This window comes from Lagopus leucura, unplaced genomic scaffold (genome assembly GCF_019238085.1).
Source record: "Lagopus leucura isolate 7727_CA_CO unplaced genomic scaffold, USGS_WTPT01 Super-Scaffold_100030, whole genome shotgun sequence".
In the NCBI taxonomy this organism is placed as follows: domain Eukaryota; kingdom Metazoa; phylum Chordata; class Aves; order Galliformes; family Phasianidae; genus Lagopus; species Lagopus leucura.
Window position 1 is genome coordinate 92,369 of NW_024962281.1, and position 23,360 is coordinate 115,728.

General features: G+C 43.3%; 1 protein-coding gene and 1 long non-coding RNA gene across 3 annotated transcripts; both read right to left on the bottom strand.

Annotated features, from left to right (window-relative positions):
- Positions 1-1,107: 1,107 nt before the first annotated feature.
- On the bottom strand, positions 1,108-12,208 carry LOC122185614 (C-terminal-binding protein 2). 2 transcript variants are annotated; one of them, XM_042881581.1, is made up of 9 exons: positions 12,120-12,208; positions 11,388-11,542; positions 11,152-11,296; positions 8,392-8,598; positions 7,578-7,792; positions 6,655-6,785; positions 6,378-6,505; positions 5,698-5,818; positions 1,108-4,656 (listed from the first exon to the last, which is right to left on the bottom strand). In XM_042881581.1, exons 1-9 carry the CDS (start codon positions 12,166-12,168, stop codon positions 4,485-4,487), a joined length of 1,323 nt encoding a protein of 440 aa, XP_042737515.1. In that variant the 5' UTR covers positions 12,169-12,208; the 3' UTR covers positions 1,108-4,484. The 2 variants fall into 2 exon arrangements, with proteins under 2 accessions (XP_042737515.1, XP_042737516.1); XM_042881582.1 differs by lacking the exon at positions 12,120-12,208 and adding an exon at positions 11,753-11,882.
- Positions 12,209-16,323: 4,115 nt separating this feature from the next.
- On the bottom strand, positions 16,324-17,924 carry LOC122185734. Its single transcript, XR_006180964.1, has 3 exons — positions 17,851-17,924; positions 16,824-17,014; positions 16,324-16,609 (listed from the first exon to the last, which is right to left on the bottom strand). It is a non-coding gene; the product is annotated as an uncharacterized LOC122185734 (long non-coding RNA).
- Between the last annotated feature and the right edge of the window lie 5,436 nt (positions 17,925-23,360).

Consider the following 23,360-nt stretch of genomic DNA (forward strand, 5'->3'; position numbering starts at 1 on the left):
TAATGCATTTCAACAGCCCTCATGTAGAACAGTGCAGTATCCTTTTCAGCATGCTTGTACAACTTAGTTCTTCAGAAGTCTACGTGCAGCTTTACACCTATGTTCGTGCATTCAAGACACAGTAGCACTGATTGAAACTAGAATGAGTAGATGCTACTCTTGACATCAGAACAAGGATGTTCTTGTGAAAATCATTTGTTTTTTTTCTTTACTGTTTTCTCTGAGTCACAGTTAACTTGACAGTGAATCATGATCAGCAGAGACAAGTTGCTTGCTTTCACCTACGTCTATTCAAAATGATTGTGCCAGGTTGTTTACACTAAGTGGCAGTATTTCATCTTTGTTACTTTCTGGTTACAGGGATACAATCAATTTTAATAGGAAATGGATACAGTGATGCCCAAATACCAGTTTGCAGATTGCCTGTCCTCAGAATTGTATTTCTTTATCCCCTTATCTGTACTCCTTATCAATTGTCTGATGTTAGCCCTGATGTGGGATGCTGATAAAATAGTGGACAGATTTCAAGACAAATTATTTTATTTAGAGAGAGGCTCAAAAGACTCTTTTTTGCAAGCTGTGTCTGCCCTACGTATTTTAAAGAACTATGAAGAACTTACGAATTTCTGCAATAAGACATAAACCCGTAACTGGAAAAAAGAGGAATTGTTATTTTTCAGCCTTCTTGAAACATCTATTTAACCTAAAACTTTGGGGGAGGAAAAAAAAAAAAAAAAAAAAAAAAAAAGCCACACATTTGACTTGTGAGAAAGCAAGTAAGTACTGAGTACTGGGCTACATCCAAAGCTGTCTCTTAAGCCCTGAAGATGACTGCTTTTTTCAGTCTTTGTTGATAGTGAGTCTCCAGAATCCAAAGAAAGTCATTCACTATTGGGATCGAGGCAGTAATTATGTGGAAAATCAAACCCATCTTTTGTGATAAAAGTGGGACTGATGCAGACAATTATATGTACATGCTTTTTTTTGTTTGTTTTTTGGTGTTTTGTTTTGTTTTGTTTTTTTGCTTTTATACCCCCTCCCTCTTCCCACCCCCTTCAATGTATGCTGTATTTCAGGTTTCAGGCCACCACTTCCACAGACAGCAGCCACATTCTTTGGAGAAGTTTATTAAAATATATCCAAGAAGTAATCAAACATTATCTAATAAGTCAGGAGAGAACTGAGCGAAACATCTGTACAGAGGACAGTGCTGTAAGCTTTTGTTTTACATGCTTTATTTCAATGTTTCACAGTTTAGTTATTGTCTACAAAAATATATTTCTGAAACTCTGAGTCCTCTATAAAAAAGCTGGTCAGCAGCAGTGACCCTGACAAACAGAATGTACCTTGGGACAGTATAAGCACCTCCTGTAAGCAGGTTAGTGAAGGTAGGGCACTCCTGCCTCACCCTAGGAAACTTCTGTTCTTTGGGAATAAAGCTCTGCACTAGTTCTGAAGAAGGGTATTTTAAGAGGGGAAAAAAACATCCTTCCACTTCTGTATACTGCACTAAAAGAGGATCTGTGAGTCAGTTTATCACACATGAGAGGATGCTGTTGAAATAACTTGGCACTCATGGGATGGGGAAGACCACAGTATACTTCGGTACTGGTCATTTTTCTATGAGCTGTCTGTTCAGAACAGCCTTTGGTCTGGTGATGGCAAGATTAGTCCATGCACAGAGGTACAGACAGAATACAGGCAAAGCAATTCTACAAACACAAAGAGAGCCCTTCACTGAGGATGTCATGGTCAAGGTTCCGTTCAATTTTCACCTCAGCATTTTTTGCTGAGGCTCTCATCAAGGGAGATGTTGCCTTCATATCCAATCACTCTGCATGGTGTTGGATAAAGCAGAGCCACTATTGCTGTCACATTCCACCCATAAGAGGAGAGAAGGGATGCCTAGATTCACAAATAGAATCACCAGTGCTATCAGCTAGTGCTCCTCAGCATCCATAACAAAGTATTTCTTACATCAGTTAGTTACTCCTACATTTACTAGTCATCAAATACGAAAAACTCGAAATGTCCCCTAGAAGAGATCTTCCCACTCTTCTTCAGAGTGCACAGAGCTGCCTGACTGATCTTAAAAATATACAGATAGACGGAAATAGATACGCTGCCTTTAACGAAAAGCATCTACCTTGCATTGTGCTCTAAAATAGAGACGATGAACATACTCTGATTCTCTGTACTCACTAAAGTTGTAACTAGAAGCACCTTACCACAAAATAATCTGCAGACGTTAACCTCTATGCAGAGCAAGAATTTTTAAGAGCAAATAAGGAAACAGTAGTTATGGACAGACTGCTCCCCTAATGCAGTAATAGACAGATCAGCTCTCAGTACCTGAATGAAACATTTCCCCCCCCCATCCGTCTGTCAGAAGAACAGCTTTCTGAGTTAGCAGTTTGCAAAATGTAGGTTACCTAAAAATTACAGAAATCAGAAAAGAGCTGCTGGTTATTTTAGGTACGATTCAAACTGAACTGCTTCTGACTCTAAGCTTTCATTCAGAAGAATTCTCTTGTCACTTGCACCTAACACCAGTCCCAGTCTGACCTGGTAAACCTGAGCAGCCAAGGAGGTATATGGATTTTAATTAGAATCAGCATGATCCATGAAACACAGAAGCCAACCTTCACTAACACAAATACCTTATGAAAAAAAGACACTCAACACTAAAGAACAAATATCTCACTCATGATGAACAGTTAAAAAGTGTTAAATCGGCAAAGAAACACCTGAAGCTTACATCTTGCCTATTTTTCTTTCTTGAATTGCCAAAGTTTTTCTGTTTTTGTGTGGTTGGAGGGGTGGCGGCAGCGCAGACTGGCGGGCACATACAGGGAAAGGAATGAATCACTTCACTGTGTCATTAGTAAACTAGATAGTAAGCTATTATATAAACACATAAAAACAGGGAAGAGCCTAAAATCTTTGCTACTCTGAAGGCTTTGCTCAACTTCTTGAACTGTAAACAGCCTAAACAGATTATTTCATCCACTCCTCAAACTGCATTTCCAATCTGTTCCCGCCTATTCAGCTCCCAGTCACAGACACACAAAAGGAATCAAGCAAGGCAGGTAACACCACACACAGGGTATGCCTCCTGTGTAGCACCTAGTATAACAAGATAAAACACACAGAATATTTAGAATTAAGGAAAATCTCCTGGGGAATCTGTTTTGCTGAGGGCTCCACCCCCCTCAAAGAAGTGAATCGGTTGGGACAGAGAAACAGAAAAATACTTCAGAATAACAATCCTGCCTTGGCTTCAGGTGATAACATAATTATGTTCTCCTTTATGAATAAGCTTTTCTCCTACATGAATAAGCATTGTGACACTAAAAAAAAAAAAAAGCGCTCAATTTTACTCTGCTCTCTACTGAAGATACAACATATGCTAGTAGAGCTACGCTAACTAGGCTAATTTGGTCAAGCCTTAAAAGCTTTCTCCATCAGCAGAGACTAATGTCACTAGCACTGCTGTGCTACTTCTAATTGGTGCAGTTATGCCTACAAAGCTCTGTAGAACACAGCTTAGAATTTTAACGTCATATACTCTGTGAATAAACAGCGTCGTTAGACTGAGGTACGTGTGTGCAAGGAACCAGCAACTGCAGCTGCAAATTATTGCTACTTGCTGCCTCCCAGTGCAATTTTTTCCTATTTCTGCATTTTCTCATCTTCTCTGAGGTACATTCACATAGGTAAATTATTTTGAAGCCTTGCAAACACAGTGGCCACTGGAACACATTTGAAGACTTTTAAAATTAGTTTCAAATTATTTACAAGGCTGACTTTGAAACTGTTATTTTTATCTTCAGGCCTAGTACTGCATAGACAAAACTTATAGTCACGAACAAGCACTGTTTGTGCTGTCCGTTCTCATAGAAAACCTTAATTAAAACAAGCAAGGTAATGCACAGAGCTGAAGTTGCATTTTACTGACAGCACAATACAGACAAATCACAACTTCTCCAATTTATTAATCTTTTTCTGATATTTCCCATGTCTACACTTTGAGAGGTACAGCCAAAAGGAACTTACACTGCTACAACTGAAAAACATGCCCTGAAATCTGCTGTTAGGGACACTGAAGGCCATCCCTGATCAGGAGGCATTACCTCTTCTATATTCAAGTGCACTAAAACAGTTCCCTGTCACAGACAACTGAGGCAGACACATAGGAAAAAAACACTGGTTAAACTAAGTATTTCCAAGGGGAGGCAAGGTCACTGCTGTCCTGCCCCAGAGAAGGAGAAAGATTCACCAAGAGATTATAACTAAAAGAATTACAAAAATAAAGGCAAGACCTAAAGTTTGCCAGTAATGAAATGCATTGTCCTGCTCTGCATTAACAAGAAACAGTCTCTGCAGGGTGTTAAAGAAAGTCCTAGCAGAAGATACTTTTTTTTTTTTTTTTTTTTTTTTTTTTTTCCCCCCCTGCTGCCAGAGAAGAGAAGATAAAGATGCTGCTACTGATCAGCAGGAATCTCTCTGTCTGCATCCAGTTTGCTTGTCTCTCCTGGGGAAGGGGTACGCGGTGCAGAGTGGGAAACGGAAGGGATCCCATGAGCTACAATCCCTTCCACTACTGGTGGTTCTGGTAGCCCAGGGGTGGTTACTCCCACTACTCCTGGAGGAAACCTGAAACCAATAGAAACATAGAAATTACATGCTTGTCTAGCAGTTATGCAAGGGGAAAAGAGATGCGTATGCCCTCAGGCAACTGAATACAAATCCCTCCTTTAAGTAGAGCTGCTCCAAAACAGAACACATGGAAAGTCTCCAGAGCTGAAGAACAGTAGTTACCACCCATTACCAATTTACACTTGTTCTCAGACAGGCAGAGGCAGCTCTAAGTCACCTACTAAGCATTTGGAAGACAGGTGCAAAAATCGGAACCAGTGGGAAACAGCATGAGTCACAGTGTGGAGGCAGCCTGAAGAGCTGGCCTCTCCAACAACAGAAAGAATGCAATCTACCACCTATCTTCCACTGGGCTCCAACACAGAAAAGAGCTAAACTAGAAAAACAGTCAAAATAAGATGAGAAATGGTAAAGACACCTATGAATTGCTAATGAACCCTTTACTTCCATGTGGTCTCCTTATACCTTCCTTCTCCATAAATACATCAGAATCTGCATAGATATCTCAGAGAAAGGAAGATAATATATTTCCTATTTTACAGAGAGGAAAAAAACAGATGGGAAACAAGCAATCCACAATCACTTGGCAGGTCTGTAACTGCCTGAAATATAACCCATTTAGGCCACTGCCTGAAACTACTGGACAATGTCTTTTTAAAAGTCCTCATCTGTGATGCAGGTAAGAACCATGTTTTATTTATAAAGCCACAGCAATATACACACCTTCTGTTATGTTAAGATCCAGACCTCTTTTCAGGTATCCAGCAGGCTTTCTTATATTAATATATCTATTGGAAAGGTCTTGCAAGCATTAGGAAAAATCAACCAGTACCCAGCTGGAACTAAGCACGTTTCTGGAATGGATTCAGGAGTACTGCTCTTAAGTTTTTGCACAAAGCTCATTTACAGTGTATAAAGGCACAAAAGCACATCTGCTTGTAGGTACAAGCCGTTCTCAAGCCCCAACAGTGATGGCTGACTTAGTGCAGCAGGAAGATATGTTTGGAAGCAATAACTCAGACAACCTACATATCTCACCTGTACGCTGCAGCTCCATTGAGTTCTGGGTGGACACTTGCAGGATCAATACCGGACCACTGAGCTGCTAACAGCAAATACTCCTTATTAACACAGTTCCTCAAAGCGTCAGGAATATGACCTGTGGGAACACCAAGAATGACAAACAAAACAAACAAACAAACAAAAACAGGAGACAAATAGCAGGGAAACAGGAGACAAACAGAAGAAAAGTTCAGTATCTTTTCCATCTACTCCCATATGATAACGATGTTCAGAGGAGTCTCCCTTGCCCAACAGAGGAAACTGATCCTTCCTCACCAGTTCTGTGACCTTGGGAAAACCATTGGCCACATAAACTGCAATTGCCAAGGCTTACCTTCCCTAAGAGACAAACTGCTACTCCAAAAAAAGTGTACAAAGTAACTGTCAAAGGAATTATTGCAAAGGATTTAGAAAACTTAGTAAGAGATTGCAACTCTTATGCCTTCCAAAGGAAGGAAAGTGCCACTTCAGCATTAGTTACTAGATTCTCAAGAAGCAAAGAGACAACTATCAACTTACACTCCAGTTCCAGAAAGTAGTTAACGAGCCTAATATTTAAAGAACAGTTAGCAATTTCAAATCCACAATCCTTGCAGTGAACTAACAAAAAGACTCCTAATTTATCAACAGCTGCAGAGCACAGTCTTTCTCATTACCTGTAATAGCTCTGCGGATCTCTTTAGCTGCATCTTCTCTGGATTCAATGGAAGCCTGCTCGCTGTACCAGGCAGTGTGTGGGGTGCAGATCACATTGGGTGCATCTTTTAAGGGCCCCTGAGCAAAGCTGTGGGGAAAAAAAAAAGAAAAAAAAGTGGTTTCTCTCCAGAAGTGATGAACCCACCTGTCCTCTCAAGTATCACTGTAATTTAAATAAAAAAGAATCATCCACTGCATGAATCATAGGATAACACAGGCATGCAGGCACAGTTTTACCTGAAAGGCTCAGATTCATGTACATCCAGTGCCGTTCCTCTGATTCTCCCCTCTTTCAAGGCTTGTGCTAAGGCTTTCTCATCGACCAGACCTCCCCGGGCTGTGTTCACTAAGAAGCAGCCCTGGCGCATCTGGAAGAAGAAAAACATGAAGTGCGTTGATAAAGAGACTTTTCAGGGGAGCAAAGTGAATGCTGGGAAGTCTACTGGAAATGAGCAGCAGCCTGCAGTGATTAGATGAGGCCTGGACGAACTAGGAGTGCTCTCACTGCAAAGCTAACCACAGGGGAAATGCCTGCAAGCAATGCCCAAGAAATTTGCTTTTAAAATGAACAAACAAAAACCACAAAAAAGTCAACAAGGGCAAAAGTGGAACTCTCAAGTTTTGCACTCCATATTCATCCTACTACTTTAAAGAAGAAAGAGGACATGAATCAAGTACACAGCTATACAAAACTGGACTGTTGTATCCAGATGCCTCTCATGAAAGCACAAAAAAACATTCACAAATTACTGGAGTAGAGCCCGAGACTGGCTTTGCAGTGGGCTCGAGCAGAAAGACTTTGGCAGAGCAGTGTAAAGAAGCTTATAGTCCCAGCCACAGCAGATCTAGCTCTAACCAATACAGCCAGTTATGAATTTTAAAGGCAATTTGAAATTACTTAATCACTTAAAACATACTTAATAATAATTCTTAACAAATTATTTGGCAAGAAAATATAATCCAATTTTTTTCTTATCAAGAAATTCTATAAGCACAAAGCACAGGCACCCAGGTCCACATGCTCCCAGCCTCCAAAGGCAGCAGGAGGCACACGGTAGAGGCAGCAGGATTCACACGCTCTCAGCCTCTGTGAAAGCAGCAGTTTCTGTTTGCATTCATTTCCACAGTGTTCTGTGGAGGAAATCAAGCTCCTGCTGCACCTGTTTAATAGTGAAGTCATTGATGAGGTGATGGTTATGTTCATTCAGGCTGCAGTGCAATGTGATGCAATCGCTGTGCATTAGTAGATCCTGCAGGGTTCCTACTCGCTGTAAACCCAAGGATCGCTCCACTCCATCCGGCAGATAGGGATCATAGAAAATCACGTTGAAGCCAAAGGACTTGGCTCGCAGAGCCACTGCCTGTCCAACTCGGCCTTCACAAAAGAAAACCCACAATCATCAAGGAAAGGTAAAACAAACTTTAAAGACAAGATACTGGGGTAGACTGGGAGCCTACGCTGGAGTTTACTGTCAAGGCCCAAGGTAATGCAGCCCTGAACATTGCTAGGATTGCCATAGCAACCCAGAGTAGGCAATTCAGTGTTGATCCCATGTGGCTAATTCTAGTTCTTCCCCATGCAATAGCCTAAAAGGAGCTCTGTTTTTCAAATCAAGCCTGTACCCTGTTTCAGAGGCAGTAAGAACTTGAAGGAAATGGAAGCTTTCAGGCAGCTTTGTTACTGATACAGAGCCTTGTATACAGGGAAACAGTCACTGAGAAGAGCTGCCTGAAAATTCCAATTCTTCTAACAACATGGACAAGGAAAAAAAATCCCCAAACCCATGACATATACCCAACTCTTCAAGATGTGCATCATCACAGAATAGGGCACTAGCATTTCTTATGAGTCAGTGTGTTTCACAATGAACAGCTGTAGAATTATCCTCTTTGTTTTTCCTCTCCAGTCTGTGACTCTTTTGGTTCCCAAAGACGTTCGGTTTACTTTTCAGCCTAACGATTCCCATCACTTACCCAGTCCAATGATGCCCAAAGTCTCCCCACGGATACGCACAGCACCTCCGGCCACTTCTCGAATCTGCTCTACACTTGAAGCTCGATTCCCCTCCCGCATGGCCTGATGCAGCCACGTAACACGTCGATAAAGGTTCAAGATGTGGCAGAGGGTGGAGTCAGCAGTCTCCTCAACTGAGGAGGAGGGGATGTTGCAAACTGCAATGCCTACAAAGCCATAGAGTTCATGAGATTTTTACTGTCACATGATGATAAAACAAACCAAAATACAACTCTCTAGGCAGAAGTACTGAAACATAATTCAATGCTCCAGAACTACTACCAAGAAATGCAGAATTCATTTCAAAAAGTCGTTCTACAGCAACATAGACAGGACCAGACAGCTTTTTAACCCCAAGGAAATACCATCCCTTCCTTATATACAGATATTAATTTGACACCCTAACCAGCTTAAAAAAAAAATCGAAACAAAAAAAACCACCAGGCTGAAATGAGGACAAACAGATCACACAAGCGACAAAGGAAAACTGGACAAGTTTTCTAGACTGAAAGATGCATGCATTCCTGTGGTACTCTTGGACAGACTGTGGAAGAATTAAGATGACAGATGGTTAAGCTCTTTCATGCCTCACTGACCAGATGCTGACTGCAACTAACAGCTTTTCCACGAGCAACGCTAATTACTTAATTCATTAATTGTAGAGAAAAAACACAGAAGTTTGAAATTATATTCAAAAATAATGACATGTAATATACGTGCTCTAGGAAAACATACAGCCACAAAGGACCATAAAACAAAGGCCAGAGCCACCAGGTAAATTACTAACACCAACAGAGTGAAGGTGCTGCAAACCTTAAGAAAGATTACTGGCAGGAAACGGAAAGATGTTAGAGCACAGTAACAAAACCTGGTCAAGCCTGAACAACCTGCCCCCTCAAGAAGACAAAACAAAAATCACAGAGGGACAGGCAGCATATGGCTTCACTGCCACTATCCTTCATTCAACAGCCTTCTGTTGGAAGGCCTTCTACCCCCAACAGGGGTAACACGGTAACACCTCTTTGGAAGAGACTTTTTTTAATCTGGCAAAATTTTTAGCAAAAAAAAAAAAACAACTTGATTTAAAAAAAAAAAAAAAAAAAGGGCCAATTCTGAAGCATGACCCTGGCCACTTGACAAAACAAGCACACTTTTCCTCCTCAAAAGTCCACCAGTATCTAAAAATTAGGATTAAAATTAAGGTAATCCTTGGAAAGAAATTCAGCAGTGCACCACAAGAGATGTTCAACTAACTTCAGATCACAGCTTCATCCCTAGCAAATTAGGAAAGCAAAAGCTATGCATGATCCCAGCAATGACTCCTTTTATCTATCAAACACTTTGTAATTGTGTCACAATGCCACACATTTTGTTTGGAGAAGATGAATGGAGCAGACAGGGAAACCCAACTAACTTCTTTTAATTTCACTAGTTAGCAGCTCATTCATCTTCAGAAAAGCATTCATTTCTTACATAAGTAGGCACATATTTGTGTTTACACCCAATGATATTTGCATGGTAGAAAGCACACACGCAACCCTTTGGACCAATCAGAGGATTGGGAACATGTAAAAAAACAGTATCATACCTCGGAATGAATTAAAGAGACTGGCTAAGCATGGAAATAATCATTAATTGTCCACTGAAAATTTGGCTATGAGTAAGAAGGATCACACTAGCTCTCCTTAAAGCAAAAATGGCAAGAAGCAATTTGATGGTGAAAGAACTTTGCCTGTTTAGCTTGAGTGCAGAATGAGGAGGAAAAGGAAAGCTTTGAATCTGAATCAAAAACATCCATGGTAACACTAAGCAGAGAACCCTAGGAGAGGACTAGGTTCGAACGCAACTCTGAAGTGCAATGGCAGGGTAAGAGGTGGAGGCCTTGCAAGGAAATTAGCAATCTTTAGCTGAATGGTTCAGACGAAAACACTCTTTAGACTTCAGTCAGGCACTAGACAAAATTGCATTCTTCATTTGTTTACAGCTCTTCTGTTCCTACAGACCTCGGAACTGTACTGTCTATCACAATTTTAGATATAAATACTTGCACTTAGTTTAAGCTTAATTTAATTTGCATTAAGAAAGCTTTCAAAACACTGGAACAACCTCAAGACAGAAGGTAAGGGATTCTTAGCTGATCCATCTCCCTAAGGAAGCTACAAAGTTTAAAAGCCACACTGCCATATCTTTAGTAAGAAAAAGCAATTTTTGTCACCTGATACAGAGACTCTTCCCATGCCTTAAATCCAAAGTTCTTAAGTATTCCGCAAAATGTTGTACCACAATCTGCCTGCTATAAAAACGTAAAAGAAACTCACTAAACTAGCATCTACAATGAGCCTACCCAGCATCAGCATTTGAATTATGTTTTCAGACATCAGTTTGCACGATCATTTTCCCACAACCAATCCAAAACTGCCTCACCGAGGAGTTATGTAGACATTGTATTTTAAGTTCCTGAACTCCAGACAAATTCAAAGAATCTGCCTCTTCAGCAGAAAAGTTTGAGAACTGAGAATCTTCCTTTCAGGCCATCCAACAACTCAGATATTTCCCTGCTATGTAAATATGCAGCTCCATGGGAGCTCCCACTAAACAGCTCCGAACCTTTTCAAGTAAAGGTTTCAAACGTACTCAGTTATAAAAGCAGAAAAAATGTAGAGTGTTCTGACTCCTCATTCAGTTCTGATCACAAAAGAGCCAACATGGCATCATCATACCTAATTCTGCAGCAGATTTGATGTCAACATTGTCATAGCCACTGCCAATACGCACAATGACCCTGAGGGCTTTGAATTTCTCCAGATCCTGACGAGACAGTGTAATGGTGTGATACATCAGAGCTCCTACTGCTTCATTCAGTACCTACAACAGAAAGAAGTTCAAATCAATCTTTGCTTCCTTACTCAAAGAGACAGAGCTTTACATTTAAACGCTCTCATGTTTTCTTCCTCACCTTCTCATGGATTTCCTGAGTTGACTGAGCATCACAAAATGCAACTGTAGCAACATCCTTCAGGATGGGCATCTCCACAGTGCAATCTCTTCCATCCAAGAGCGCAACCAGTGGCCGTGATGGCATTGGGCCATTCACAGCAGGAGGCCGTATGCCTATTAAGAAAGTCAACAGGAGTGGTTACATGACAGATAAGAACACTGGAGCCCTCAACAGAGGTCCAAGAAGTCCCTCAACAACTAGGAAATGAATCTAGGAGGAAAAATAAATAGTACTCCCATCATTGATTCAAATTTTATTTTTTTTTAAAGCTCAATCATTAACAAGGTAACGGAAACGACATACTCGCAAGCACATCACCTTACTCGAGAATCCTAAAACAAACAGCACTCGCTTCAGGCCCAGCCTGCATTACACCGCCTCGCTCCGGCTCAGCATTCCGTTCCGTTCCCTTCTTAAGCGTGCGGAAGGACCCCCGAGTTCATGGCGTCCCTGACAGCTGACCCCCGCCGCCCCTTCCCGGCCGAAGCTCTGCCTGCGGCTCAGCGCCAGGCACGCCAACGGTGCCGCAGAGGAAAGTGTCGGAGGAGGAGCGCGCCGGGGAGCGGCCGGAGGGCCCAGGTCGTGCGGGGAGCGCCGAGGCCGGATCCCCGCCGCATAGAGGCGGCCGCAGCACGGGGCCGAGCCGCCCGCAAGGCGCCGCCACGGCCGAGGGGCGCCTACCCGCCTCACCTTCACAGATCCGGTCCAGCCGCTGCCGCTTCACTTTGTGCCGGTCCATGGGCTGGGCCGGGCCGGGCCGCGCCGCGCCAACGCTCCGCGCCGTGGGGGAACGCCGCCGGCTCCGGCGGGAAAGCAGAAGGGCAGGGCCGCGGCCCCGCGCCGCGCGGCACAGCAGCCGCAGAGGCGTCGCAGACGGAGCGCCCCTCGCTTCCGCTTCCGCTTCCGGCTGCCGCCGGCGCGCGACGCCGCGCCCCGCCCCACAAACCTTTGCGGCGCGGCAGGGAGGGGAACCGCGCGGTGCCGACGGGCGGCCGCTGCTCGACCAAGGCCAGCCCTGAGCCGCCCGAGCCCTGCAGGAGCAGCGTCCGCCGTCGCGCCGGGAATCAGCGCCCTACCCGCACAGCCGCCGTGTCCGGACCCTGCCGGGAGTCACCCCCCCCCTCCCGCGGGTAGCGAAGGGCCGCCCCGCCCCGCGCGTGAGCTGAGCTGCTTCGCGGCGGTGCCCGATAAGGGCCGGGCGGGGCCAGAGGCACCGCTTTAGAGAGCGGCGCTACCGCCTCAGCTACGCTGGAAGGACGATCGCGGTGGCCCCTTTGTATCTAAAGGCCCCACAATCTTTGTGGGGCGGCGAGGTTGGGCTGCCCTGAGCTTCGTAATCCGGTAGCACCAGAAGGAAGGTCTCGGTGCTTTGCTTCCACAGCCAGAAAAAAGTCTGAGCTTTTCTTTCTGCTCCATAAATACATGTTCCCACATTTGGAAACTGACTGCTGTCCGTATCCATTTCACATTATATTGATGTTATAACCCTTTAAATCAATAAAAGTAAAAGGACAAAAATGAGGGAAGAAAGAAAAAAAAAGTTTGAGGGTGGAGAGGCAGTAATGTTAAAACCCATACAGATACTGACTCAGATGCACATGGAGGGACTGCCAGAGTGCCTTGAGCAATCAGGGAAAGGCTACAGAGGGAAACACGGAGTCACCAGAACACAAAAACCCTCACGCATCACAGCAGTGGCCAGCTGCACAAACACTGAGCAGTGATGCATGCGATGCCAGCTGTCACAGTACACCTTTCAGGAAGCATAATTTTTGCTCCATCCAGAGCACTTGACCAAAGCCAGTCTTCTCAGAGCACATCCCTGTCCTGCCCATAGTCTTTTAGCCAGTGAACTGACTTGTGTCCAACAAACAAGATTCTCCCCTTCCTCATGCCATCCACGGGACAAACAGTTCACGTAGATAAGGGCCGCCATCAAGAGAGACCCAAACAAGCTCAAAAGGCAGACTCGTATAAGCCTAATGAAGTTCAGTAAAGCCAAGTGCAAGGTGTAGCACTAGGGTCAGGGCAATCCCAGATACATATACAGACTGGGAGAAGAACTCACTGACAGCAGCTCTGGCTGAGAATTTAGGGGCTTGCAGCCCAGAAGGCCAACAATATCCAGGGCTGCATCATAAGAGGGGTGGCAGCAGAGCAAGGGAGGGGATCATCCCTATCTTCTCTGCCCTTGTGAGGCCCCACACAGAGTACTGTGTCCAGGTCAGGGGCCCCCAGCACAAGAAAGATGTGGAGCTGTCAGAGAGTCCAATAGGAGGGGCACAAAGATGATCTGAGGGCTGGAGCACTGCTCCTAAGACAGACTGAAGGAGTTTGGCTTGTTCAGCCTGGAGAAGGCTCCAGGGACACCTCACTGTGGCCTTCCAGTACTTAGAGGGAGATTTGCAAACAGGAGGGAGACTGACTTTTTATCCAAATCTGGTAGCGATAGGACAAGGTACAAATGCACACAAAAAATGCTCACACAGTATTGAGTGAAACAGCCTGACAGCCCACATGGGCACTGTGGAGCTACAGTGTAGAGCTGCTATGCTTGTATATTGCAGCTAGTAATCGCAGCTACTTGTTTTGTTGCACGGCTTGACCCTTAAGACACTTCACTCTCAAAAGATAGTTCCACATTAATTTATCAGTTCTCATGTAACAAAATCCATCTGAGAGCAACAGAGTCTGAAGATTGTGCTCACTAGGAAAAGAAAATCACCTTTTATGCACATCCTCTGGAGATAGTAGATAAACATGGTACTGTTCCCCTTGACATTTTCCAGGTAGCCCTCTTGGGCCCCTCTGGGCTGAGGTGATTGTCAGGTAAGCCTCCCCTGCCATGCACCCAGCGAGGCTCAGGGCTTCTATGCGCGTGTGGGGAAGGGACCCACCAGGTGGCACTCTTGCAGCACCACTGAGGACCATATTCAATATCTGGTGCAGCCAACTGCTATTGCAGCATATCCCCACCCCAAGAGAAAAGGAAATAAAGACAGCTCTTTCCTGAAGGATGGCACAAACAGAAATTTCAGAGTGAAGCAGAAAATCTAGTGTTCCTAAGCTGCCTTCGGGCTGCATGATGGGATCTTCTCCCCGAGAGCTTTAGCTGGGCTACAGGCTCCAGCACTAAGGCCCAGGTGTGCACCTCCATCAAGCAGACTTACTGTGGTACTCCTTTGTTCTACTCCCCGGTATCTGTCCTCCCCCATCACGTGACCTCCCAGTGAACAGGGCCCTAGAGATCTAGCCAGAGTCTAGAGATCCAGCTGTACAAGAGGTGCATGAGCATATCTGTGATGGTGCCTCAGCCATTGACACGGCTTCCTTTCGGCATGGCTTTCTTAAAAAAAAAAAAAAAAAAAAAAAAGTCTATATGTTACTACTAAAAAAATAAGAGGGACAGCTTTACTCCTTTGGCTTGCATGCAGAATCTCACCTTAACTTCTCACTTACTAGCCAAACAGATTTAGTGTTAAGGGACCATGTTGCATATGGAACATGCATTTACATTTATGCTGACTGACCTTCACCTCTATGTAGAAACCATAAAGCACCTGTGAATAGTGTATGGTGAGATATCTTCCTAGGCTGCTGACATCATCTTGCTGATAGTTTTTAAGACAAGCAAATCCTTAATCTCTCCTTAAAAAGGAGAGAAAGGAGGGAAGATGTAAAGGAGAGGGTTTTTTGAGGGCAAAGACAGAAACTGGAAATCCCAGAAACCTTGTTGCCAAGGTCAGAACAGGTAGAGACATCTGGACACAGAAGCTTTGCTGTAGTCCAAAGTCCTACCATGTGGGAGTGGCTCATACCTAGGTCTTTCCTGGTAGACTCTATAGTACCTAATGCTGTTGATAAGATGTAAAGTAAACATTAGACCCTGTGCAGCTGCCCTGCCATGTTCCCATTTGTTTTACAAGCAAAGAGGAGAAAAGCTGCAGGAGTACTGAAAATAAAGCCCTGCTACAAGTCACAGGGAACTGCCACCTCCAGAGCTGCCTTCCACAGTGCTGAAGGTGATGGAGGTGGCAGCAGAGTGCTGATCAGTGATCTTTCCTACTAGGGTGCCTGGGAGTCCTCTGTCTCATAGGTTGATGCAAATGGAAATCCAGACAATTTTCTCATGGAAAACAGAAGTAGGGCTGCTAAGGAATCAAGGGAAAATAATTTAATACATGCTCTGTCACTTGTTTCTTCTCATCTGTTTAAGTAGCTTGTCAACCTACACAAACAGTAAAATAATGTTTTAGATCCCATTATTTTTCTGTAACAATATTTAATATAACACGTAACTCTGAACAGCTGCTACCCTTAAGGTACTACAGTACCTTCTCAGCTCTGTCTTGCCATTGCCACATCCATAGTTCTGCATGTTAATTTAGCATTACTTGAGAGAAAGAGAATGCAAGCAGCTGCTCTGACATTATGTGGCATGGATATATCAAAATCAGAAAAACAAGCCAGCATTTGTAGATCTCACAGTGCATCATTTAGATAACTTTGAATCAAAATCTAGTGGAATGCATTATTAAAGTTAATTGTTCTATGCTCTTATCTCTGGGGAAAAAAGGAAACCTAAGGTAGTATAACAATGCTCTCAGAAGGAGCTCCTTTGCTCTCTTGAAAAAAATTTTAGCTTTCCTCTTACAAGCAAGTTTTCATAAGAACTGCTCATTACTTGGGTAGCTCTAGAATCTGTCACTTAAGCACATGCACTCTAAACACTGCCATGACTAGTTGGTGGGAAGGGCCTCATAGAGTCTTTAGTCCAACATCTATTTAACGCAGTACTATCATCAACACCAAAGAGAGTTGCTACAGCTTTTACTACAAGTTTTGAAAACATTTAAGGATACAGTGCATCTCCAACACATCTGCAGATAACCCATTCCAGCACTGCACCGAATTCATTTTTGCAAAAAAAAAAAAAAACCACAAAACAATCTCAAGCAAGTCAAAAGCCTATGGGTGACAGAGACTGAGGCAGCAAAGGAAGTTTTATCATTGGTATCTACAACAGGCCACCAGGTCAGTCAGAGCCTGTCAGTGAGGCTTCCTACCTCCAACTGCACAAGGCACCACAATCACAAGTGCTCGTCCTGCTAGAGGGCTTCAACCACCCTGAGATCTGCTGGAACAGTAGCGCAGCGAGCTGCAGGCAATCCAGGAGGCTCCTAGAATACAGGAGGATAACCACCTGATGACAGCAGCATTTGAGGGGATGCAACACTGGACCTGTTGCTCACAAATGCAAATGAGCTGAGTGATGACATCAGGATTGGAGGCTGCCTAGGCTGTAGCAACTATACTATGTTTGAGTTCATGCTTTGAAAGGACATGAGACAGGTGAAGAGTAAAACTAGGAAGCTAAACTTTAGGAAAGCTAACCTGCAGCTCATCAGGGAGTTAATCAACAAAGCACGCTGGGAAGCTGTCCTCACGGCAAGGGTTTGGAGCAGAGACGGCAGATTCTTAAGGAGGCTTTTCTCAGGGCACAAGAGCTCTCCATCCCCAGGTGTAGCAAGTCAGGAAAGGCAGGCAAGAGACCAGCATGTCTGAACTGGGACCTGCTGGGCAAACTAAAGAGTAAGAAGAAAATTCACAGTCAGGGAAAACAACAGGTATTAGAGGAAGAATATAAGGAAGCAGCTATGCTGTGTAGGGATGGAGTCAGGAACGTCAAGGCCCAGCTTGAACTGAACTTGGCAAGGAATGCCAGAAAGAAGAAAGGCTTCTACAAGTACCTCAACCAGGAAAGTCCAGGAGAGAATACCCCACCTAAAAAGTGACACAGACAAGCTGGTAATAACAGACAAGATGAAAGTTGAGGTACTTAACAGCTTTTTGCATCCAACTTCCCTGATAACTGCTCACCGCACAGCTCTCAAGTATTGGGTTTAGTAAGAAAGGATCAGGGAAGCAAAGTCCCTCCCACTGCAAACAAAGATCAGGTTTGTGACCACCTGAGAAAACTGAACATCCAGAAGTCTATGAGTCCCAATGAGAAGCATCCCAGAACATAGAAGAAGTTAGCTGATATAGATGCCAAGCCACTCTCTCTATTATTTGAGAAGTTGTGACAATCAGGTGAAGACCCCAGTAGCCAGAAAAAGGAAGCCTCACATTCAATTTTAAGAAGGGCATGAAAGAACAATCCTAGGAACTACCCACCAGTCAGTCTCACCTCTATGCCAGCGAACACTATGGAACAGACCCTCCATGAAACAATACTAAAGCACATGAAAGACAGGAAGACACCATGAGAGAACCACTATAGCTTTACTAAAAGCAAATCCTACTTAACCAAATGTAGTAATTGGACAGATCAAAACAAAAGGCACTACAACTGAGGTGCGATAACAGAAGGATCAGCACAATAGAAAAGTACTACAAAGAAAAGATCACTCAGACGTACCAGAAGATTCAAAGTTTGAAAGGAAAGATCCCTCAAAAAGAAATCTTCAGAAAGAAGCCTTTCCCCAGTGGCAGTCAGCCCTTAAATGAGGTCTAAGAGAGGAGCAGCCAGGCTCCATCCCTTCCTGTCCCACAGGTAAATTGCTGCACCTGTGCTCCCAGGGCTGACCGGTCCTTTATCAGGTGCTCCATCAGTGGTTCAGGCCACGACTCAGCAGTTACTGTACAACCAACCTGGTTGCCTTCTATGATGATGTCACTGCATCAACAGACGAGAAGAGCCACTGATGATTCTATGATTCCTGGCAAAAACAATTTTCACAGTATTCAGTCTGAATCACCCACATTACCAATTGAGGCTATGATCACTTCTTAAGTCATTTGCCCATTATCAACATGGGTTTGGCTTTGTCACTGTAGCAGAAATGCTGAGTCATGGTCTGAAACAGTGATTGGGCACCTGGTGGGAATTCAGGGTCAACCCAGGGGAGCTCAGGTGCATGCAATGTACCTGAGTGACCAAAAGGGGATGGATCCTAGCTCCACCCCTTCCCAGATCTCATTTAAGGGTTGGCCCTGGAAGTGAGGGTATATTTTTCTGGAGGTCTTTGTTCATCTGGGGATTTCTAAAGGTAAGGTTTTTTGTACTTTGTTTTGTTTTGAATTCTATTTGAGTTTTGTTTTGCTGTTCTTTTCAATGATGCTGTAGCTTTATAGTTATCTTTGTAACTCACCTTCCTGTGATTGTAGGTGGGTAGTAAGCTCCCTTTTGCCAAGCAAATAACCCAGTTTACTTAACTTCTTTTTAATGTGTATGCTGCTTTCTTGGTAGCTCCCTCTGGATCCCTGCAAGTTCCTTTAGATCCCACTTGAACTCTGGGGTTAGGGAATTTCATACAGCATCCCGTGTGGTACAGAATGGGTTGTCTTGTTCAGGATCTGAGCATGCTCATGTTTGTAGTAACCTCTAGGTCCTTTCTCTGAGGCTGCTTCTCAGCCAGTTGTTTCTTAGCTAGAACAGATTCATGGGGTAAGCTTTGCCCTGTTACAGTGTTCAATCTCTCATTTTTTAAGTTCAAAGGATCTCTGTTAATGTAACTTTCGTGTTTCTTGTGGTCTCTCTGGGTTGAAGCTTTATTGTTCAGCTTACTAATTACTAATCATTCCCTTTAAATGATTATTATGATAGATTGCTTTTTCTTTTTTTTCTATGACAACTCTTTTCAAGGGGAGTTATTTTACCTGAAGATGTAGTCTGTATGTTGGGTTACATGACTCTTTATCTATCCACACCTAAATGCTTCTGATATTCCTACTGGGAGTGATACTGAGGTTAAAATACAAGAGCAGATCTGAATGTTTTCTTTGTAGGAACATAAGAGTAAAATGATATGAGCTGTAAGTGGCCAAATACTACAGTACATATATAGAAAACTATAGGCAACTGCTTTGGCTGTCAAGACTCTGAACTGTCATCAACCATGAGCAGCCAGAGCTGTTTAGGGAACCAATAGTTAAGCTAGGAAATCAAAGAGGTTTTTGTTTGGTTTTCTGTGAATACAGGCACTAACTTCTGCAGGGCTGTTTGCTTTGGGTTAATATTTCTGTAGTGTACAGGTGTTAATATGAGCTGTGAGTGCCTGCTGTCTGTTACCAGTCTGGTAAAGAGCAGAGTGTGGTGCTGTAAATATTAGGCCAGGCAGAGAAGTGTTTGCTCAGCCTTTCTCTGTGCTGCCTCTTGCGGTAGTACTCCCACATGATAGTGCTCCTCACAAACCATCTGGCGTTCAGCTGTTGGAGTCTCAGCATCTTCTGTGAAGATCTGACTCAAAAAGCACTACAGTGATCAAATCTTGCAAAATGCAGTGAAATCACTAGTGTGCATATTCAGAAGATTAGCACTACACAAAGTAGGATACACTAAGCACTTCAGTGTGGGAATACAAGACAAGCTATTCAGAGCAGTAGCTGCGGAGCAAGATAAACAGTGTGAGAACCAAGCATCCCTCTAGAAGAAGAGAAAGCAAAAGGAACGGCTCATGGCTCTGATTGGATAAGTGCCCACATCCACGGTTAAGGAGTGTGCTCTGATATGTAAAGGTGGATAGAAAAGTTGTAAGAGGGGATGGGAAAGCTAAAAAAGGAAACTTCTGAATGTATATGTCATGTGAGAACTTATAATAAAAGACCTGGATCATCCACATCTGAGTCCATGCATCAGACGCTGCACTTCAGAACATAGAATGAACAAAATACTTCAGTCAGTCTCACTGTTCATTGGTAGTGGCAGTTCCAGATGCAGAGAAGAAATGGCTAGCACATCAATGAAACACTGCTGCATGTTCTAGTACAGTGCTAGATAGTCATTTCAGGAGGAAACTAAGAATTTGTGCTCTTGATTTATTCAAAAGGGCTCCCCAGTAAAGAAAAGACAGGTCCATTGCTGTTGATTTGAGCAGATGAGGAATGTGAAACAATACCTCTTGCAGATACCCCAGGGATCTTCCAGCCAAAGAGAGGAACAACCAGTGAGCAAGCGGCACCAGCATGATAAATGGATTATCTATTCCACACCTAGTCTATGATTAGAATTAGCATAGATGTATCCAAACTTGCAAGATGAGCTCTTGTGCTGTGCCTAGTTCTTCATAAGCTGAAAGCAAAATGAATATGAACTGAGATCTTTTCAGTGAATTTCAAGGAACATCACAAAAGTCTGGCCAGATTTTTCTCAGCTAAAATGTGGAGAAGCATGGAAACCGAGCTGTACAGCTATTGCAATGACCAGACGTTCATCAGGGCTACCCTGCTCAATTTAAATTATGCGATCATTGCCATCAGGACCCTCATCAAAGTTATTGTTGCCTCAGGAAGTGCAACAAAAGGCCTTTGTACGTGCTCTGGTCTTGACTTTCTATAAGTTTATGAACTGTTCAACACAAAAGCAACAGGAAAGCAAGCTGTATGTCGTCATCAGCCACCCTCACAACTAAGTACATGAAGGTGTAGCACAAAAGGCTGTTTTAATTCTCCTCTTCCAATCCAATACTGAGCCAGGTGGATTGGAAAAGCTGAAACATTCCAGTTTTCAGAGTTGTTGTTTGTAGAGAGAAGAAAGCAAATGCAGTATTAGACAAAGACAATACAGATATGCTATAAAAAGTCTTTGGGTTAATCACATGTGGTACACACAGCCTCACAGGTAGCACATGGACAAGCACTCAGAGTAGACACTCAGAACTCTAACAGCTAGTCAAATATCCCCCTTTACTCCAAAGCGTGTTGGAGCTTTGAAGATGTAACAAAATTATGTGCATGCCAGTAAGCACCTGTTATATTGAAGTAAAAAGCAAATAGACACTTCAGAGAAAAGCAGTTGTGTCCAAAATTCTTAGCTTTTATGGTGAACTCTTATCAGGGATTCATGGAATGACTTTGGAGTAGACATCCCTCTATGTCCCAGTTTAGCAATCTGTTAACAGCATATTGATTTCTCATTAGTAATTTAACAGTAAACCAACTTCAATAATGTCTTTTTTTCTATGAAGTTGTAGGTATTAAGATCTATTTTTTATAGAGTTCATTTATGCTAATCCATTTATTGTAATTGCTGCCACCAAAATATTAGGGAAGTCATTACTACTTCTTATCAGTAAGTCATTTGGGTCATAGAAAAATGCAGCTGTGATACTGTGTGTTCATGTGCATATAGGAAATAACTTTATTTCTATTGGGGTGGTTTGATATGTCCTCTGCACAAGGTTTGGTGTTAATATTTTCCATTAGAGGCTGTTGGATTGTAATCTGCACTGCGAAGACCAGAGGGTCCTCCACACTCATGAATGATAAAACAAAAATGAGAAGCAAAGTAAGGCTGTATTCCAGAGGGAAGGTGAGGTGGTGAGGAGCGGAAATTCAGTGTGTATTAGTTTTGCTGCCTGTATTGTACCAGGGTAGTGAGAGAGTTCCTGACTGCTGTAAAAGCAGTTGCTCTCTTTGGCTGATGATTTTGAGTGTAACAATCAAAACCACACAACATCCCTGAGGATGAAATAATGATGAAATGGGCAATGCAAATCTGATGCCCAATCAGCTTGTACGTAGCTGTCCTCTTTAGTCTCAATGCGCGTCAGGAAGGGCGTAATTTACCTTTGACAATAAAAGCTGAGGAAATGGTTTTCTCCTGCAGTCAGAAGTCTATCTTCCTGGGATTGGGGCTCAGAAGAAGGGGAGCGCAGCTTTTATTATAACACTGGCTCTGGTTGAAAAGTAACTGAGTGCCTACTTGACCATGACATTACTGAATGTTTCCTTCAGCTCTTTTGGCATAACATCCAATCACAAATATACGTGCAGTGATTACACCCTCCAACTAGTTGCTGGGGTGCAAATGCTCTCTAGACTATGAAAAGTGTGACTGCACAGCTCTGAACTCAAAGAATTCACAAGCAAATCGACTTCCTTGATGAATTTGAGCACGTTTGTTCCTCAGGATCCCATATGTAAATAGTAGCAGTTATCTCTAGAGCTTATGTTTGAGAGTACCTGAGTGATGGTAAAGCAGTGCTTACTGCAGGAGGCATTGACTAGATCATAGAATCACCAAGGTTGGAAAAGACCTAAAAGATCATCCAGTCCAACTGTTCACCTATCACCAATAGCTCCCACTAAACCATGTCCCTCAACACAACATCCAGCCTTTCCTTGAACACCCCCAGAGTTGGTGACTCCACCACCTCCCTGTGCATCCATTCCAGTGCCTGACCACCCTTTCTGAAAAGTATTACTTCCTCATGTCCAGCCTGAATCTCCCCTGCCGTAGCTTGAAACCATTCCCTCTGGTCCTAGATGTTAAGAACAAATCCATGAGGACAAGAAGGAAAGGAATGAGGTGACCAATTTCTGCATATGTTTAACTCCCATACAACCCTGAAACTACGCACAGGATTAACACTTTCATTTTGGGCAAGATATTGACAAAGATCTGAGAAGAACGAACTTCCTATATTCCACAGCCATGTCTGTTTCATTACAGGACTTGATGACTTCACTTACTCCAGTCCAGCCAAGACCTACGTGAAACCAAAAAGAGTAAAATAGATAACAAGACATGGAACTGAGGCTAAATGCTGAGGAAATCAGATCAGCATTAATCACAGTTTCTACAGCTGCTTAAGAAGGTCAAAGGCCCAGACCTGGCAGGGAATCAGGGAGAGACCGATTCGTGAGATATTAAACATTACGCTAGTAGATGGTTCCCATAGGTCAGAGTTAACCTATAAAACTACAAACAGAAAGAGTGATGGCAGCACTACTCATGAGAGGCTGGTAATTATCCAACTCTCTGAGATGCGTAATGAGGTTAAAGTGCTGCTCTGTATGTGTGCATGGGGAAGAACAAACAAATAACCTCATACGTCACGGGTCCCAGGCAAAAATACACGTGAGCAATCAGAAGTCAAGAAAAGGATGTTTTCATCACAGTAGGTTGGTGTGCTGGCTAGTGAAGTG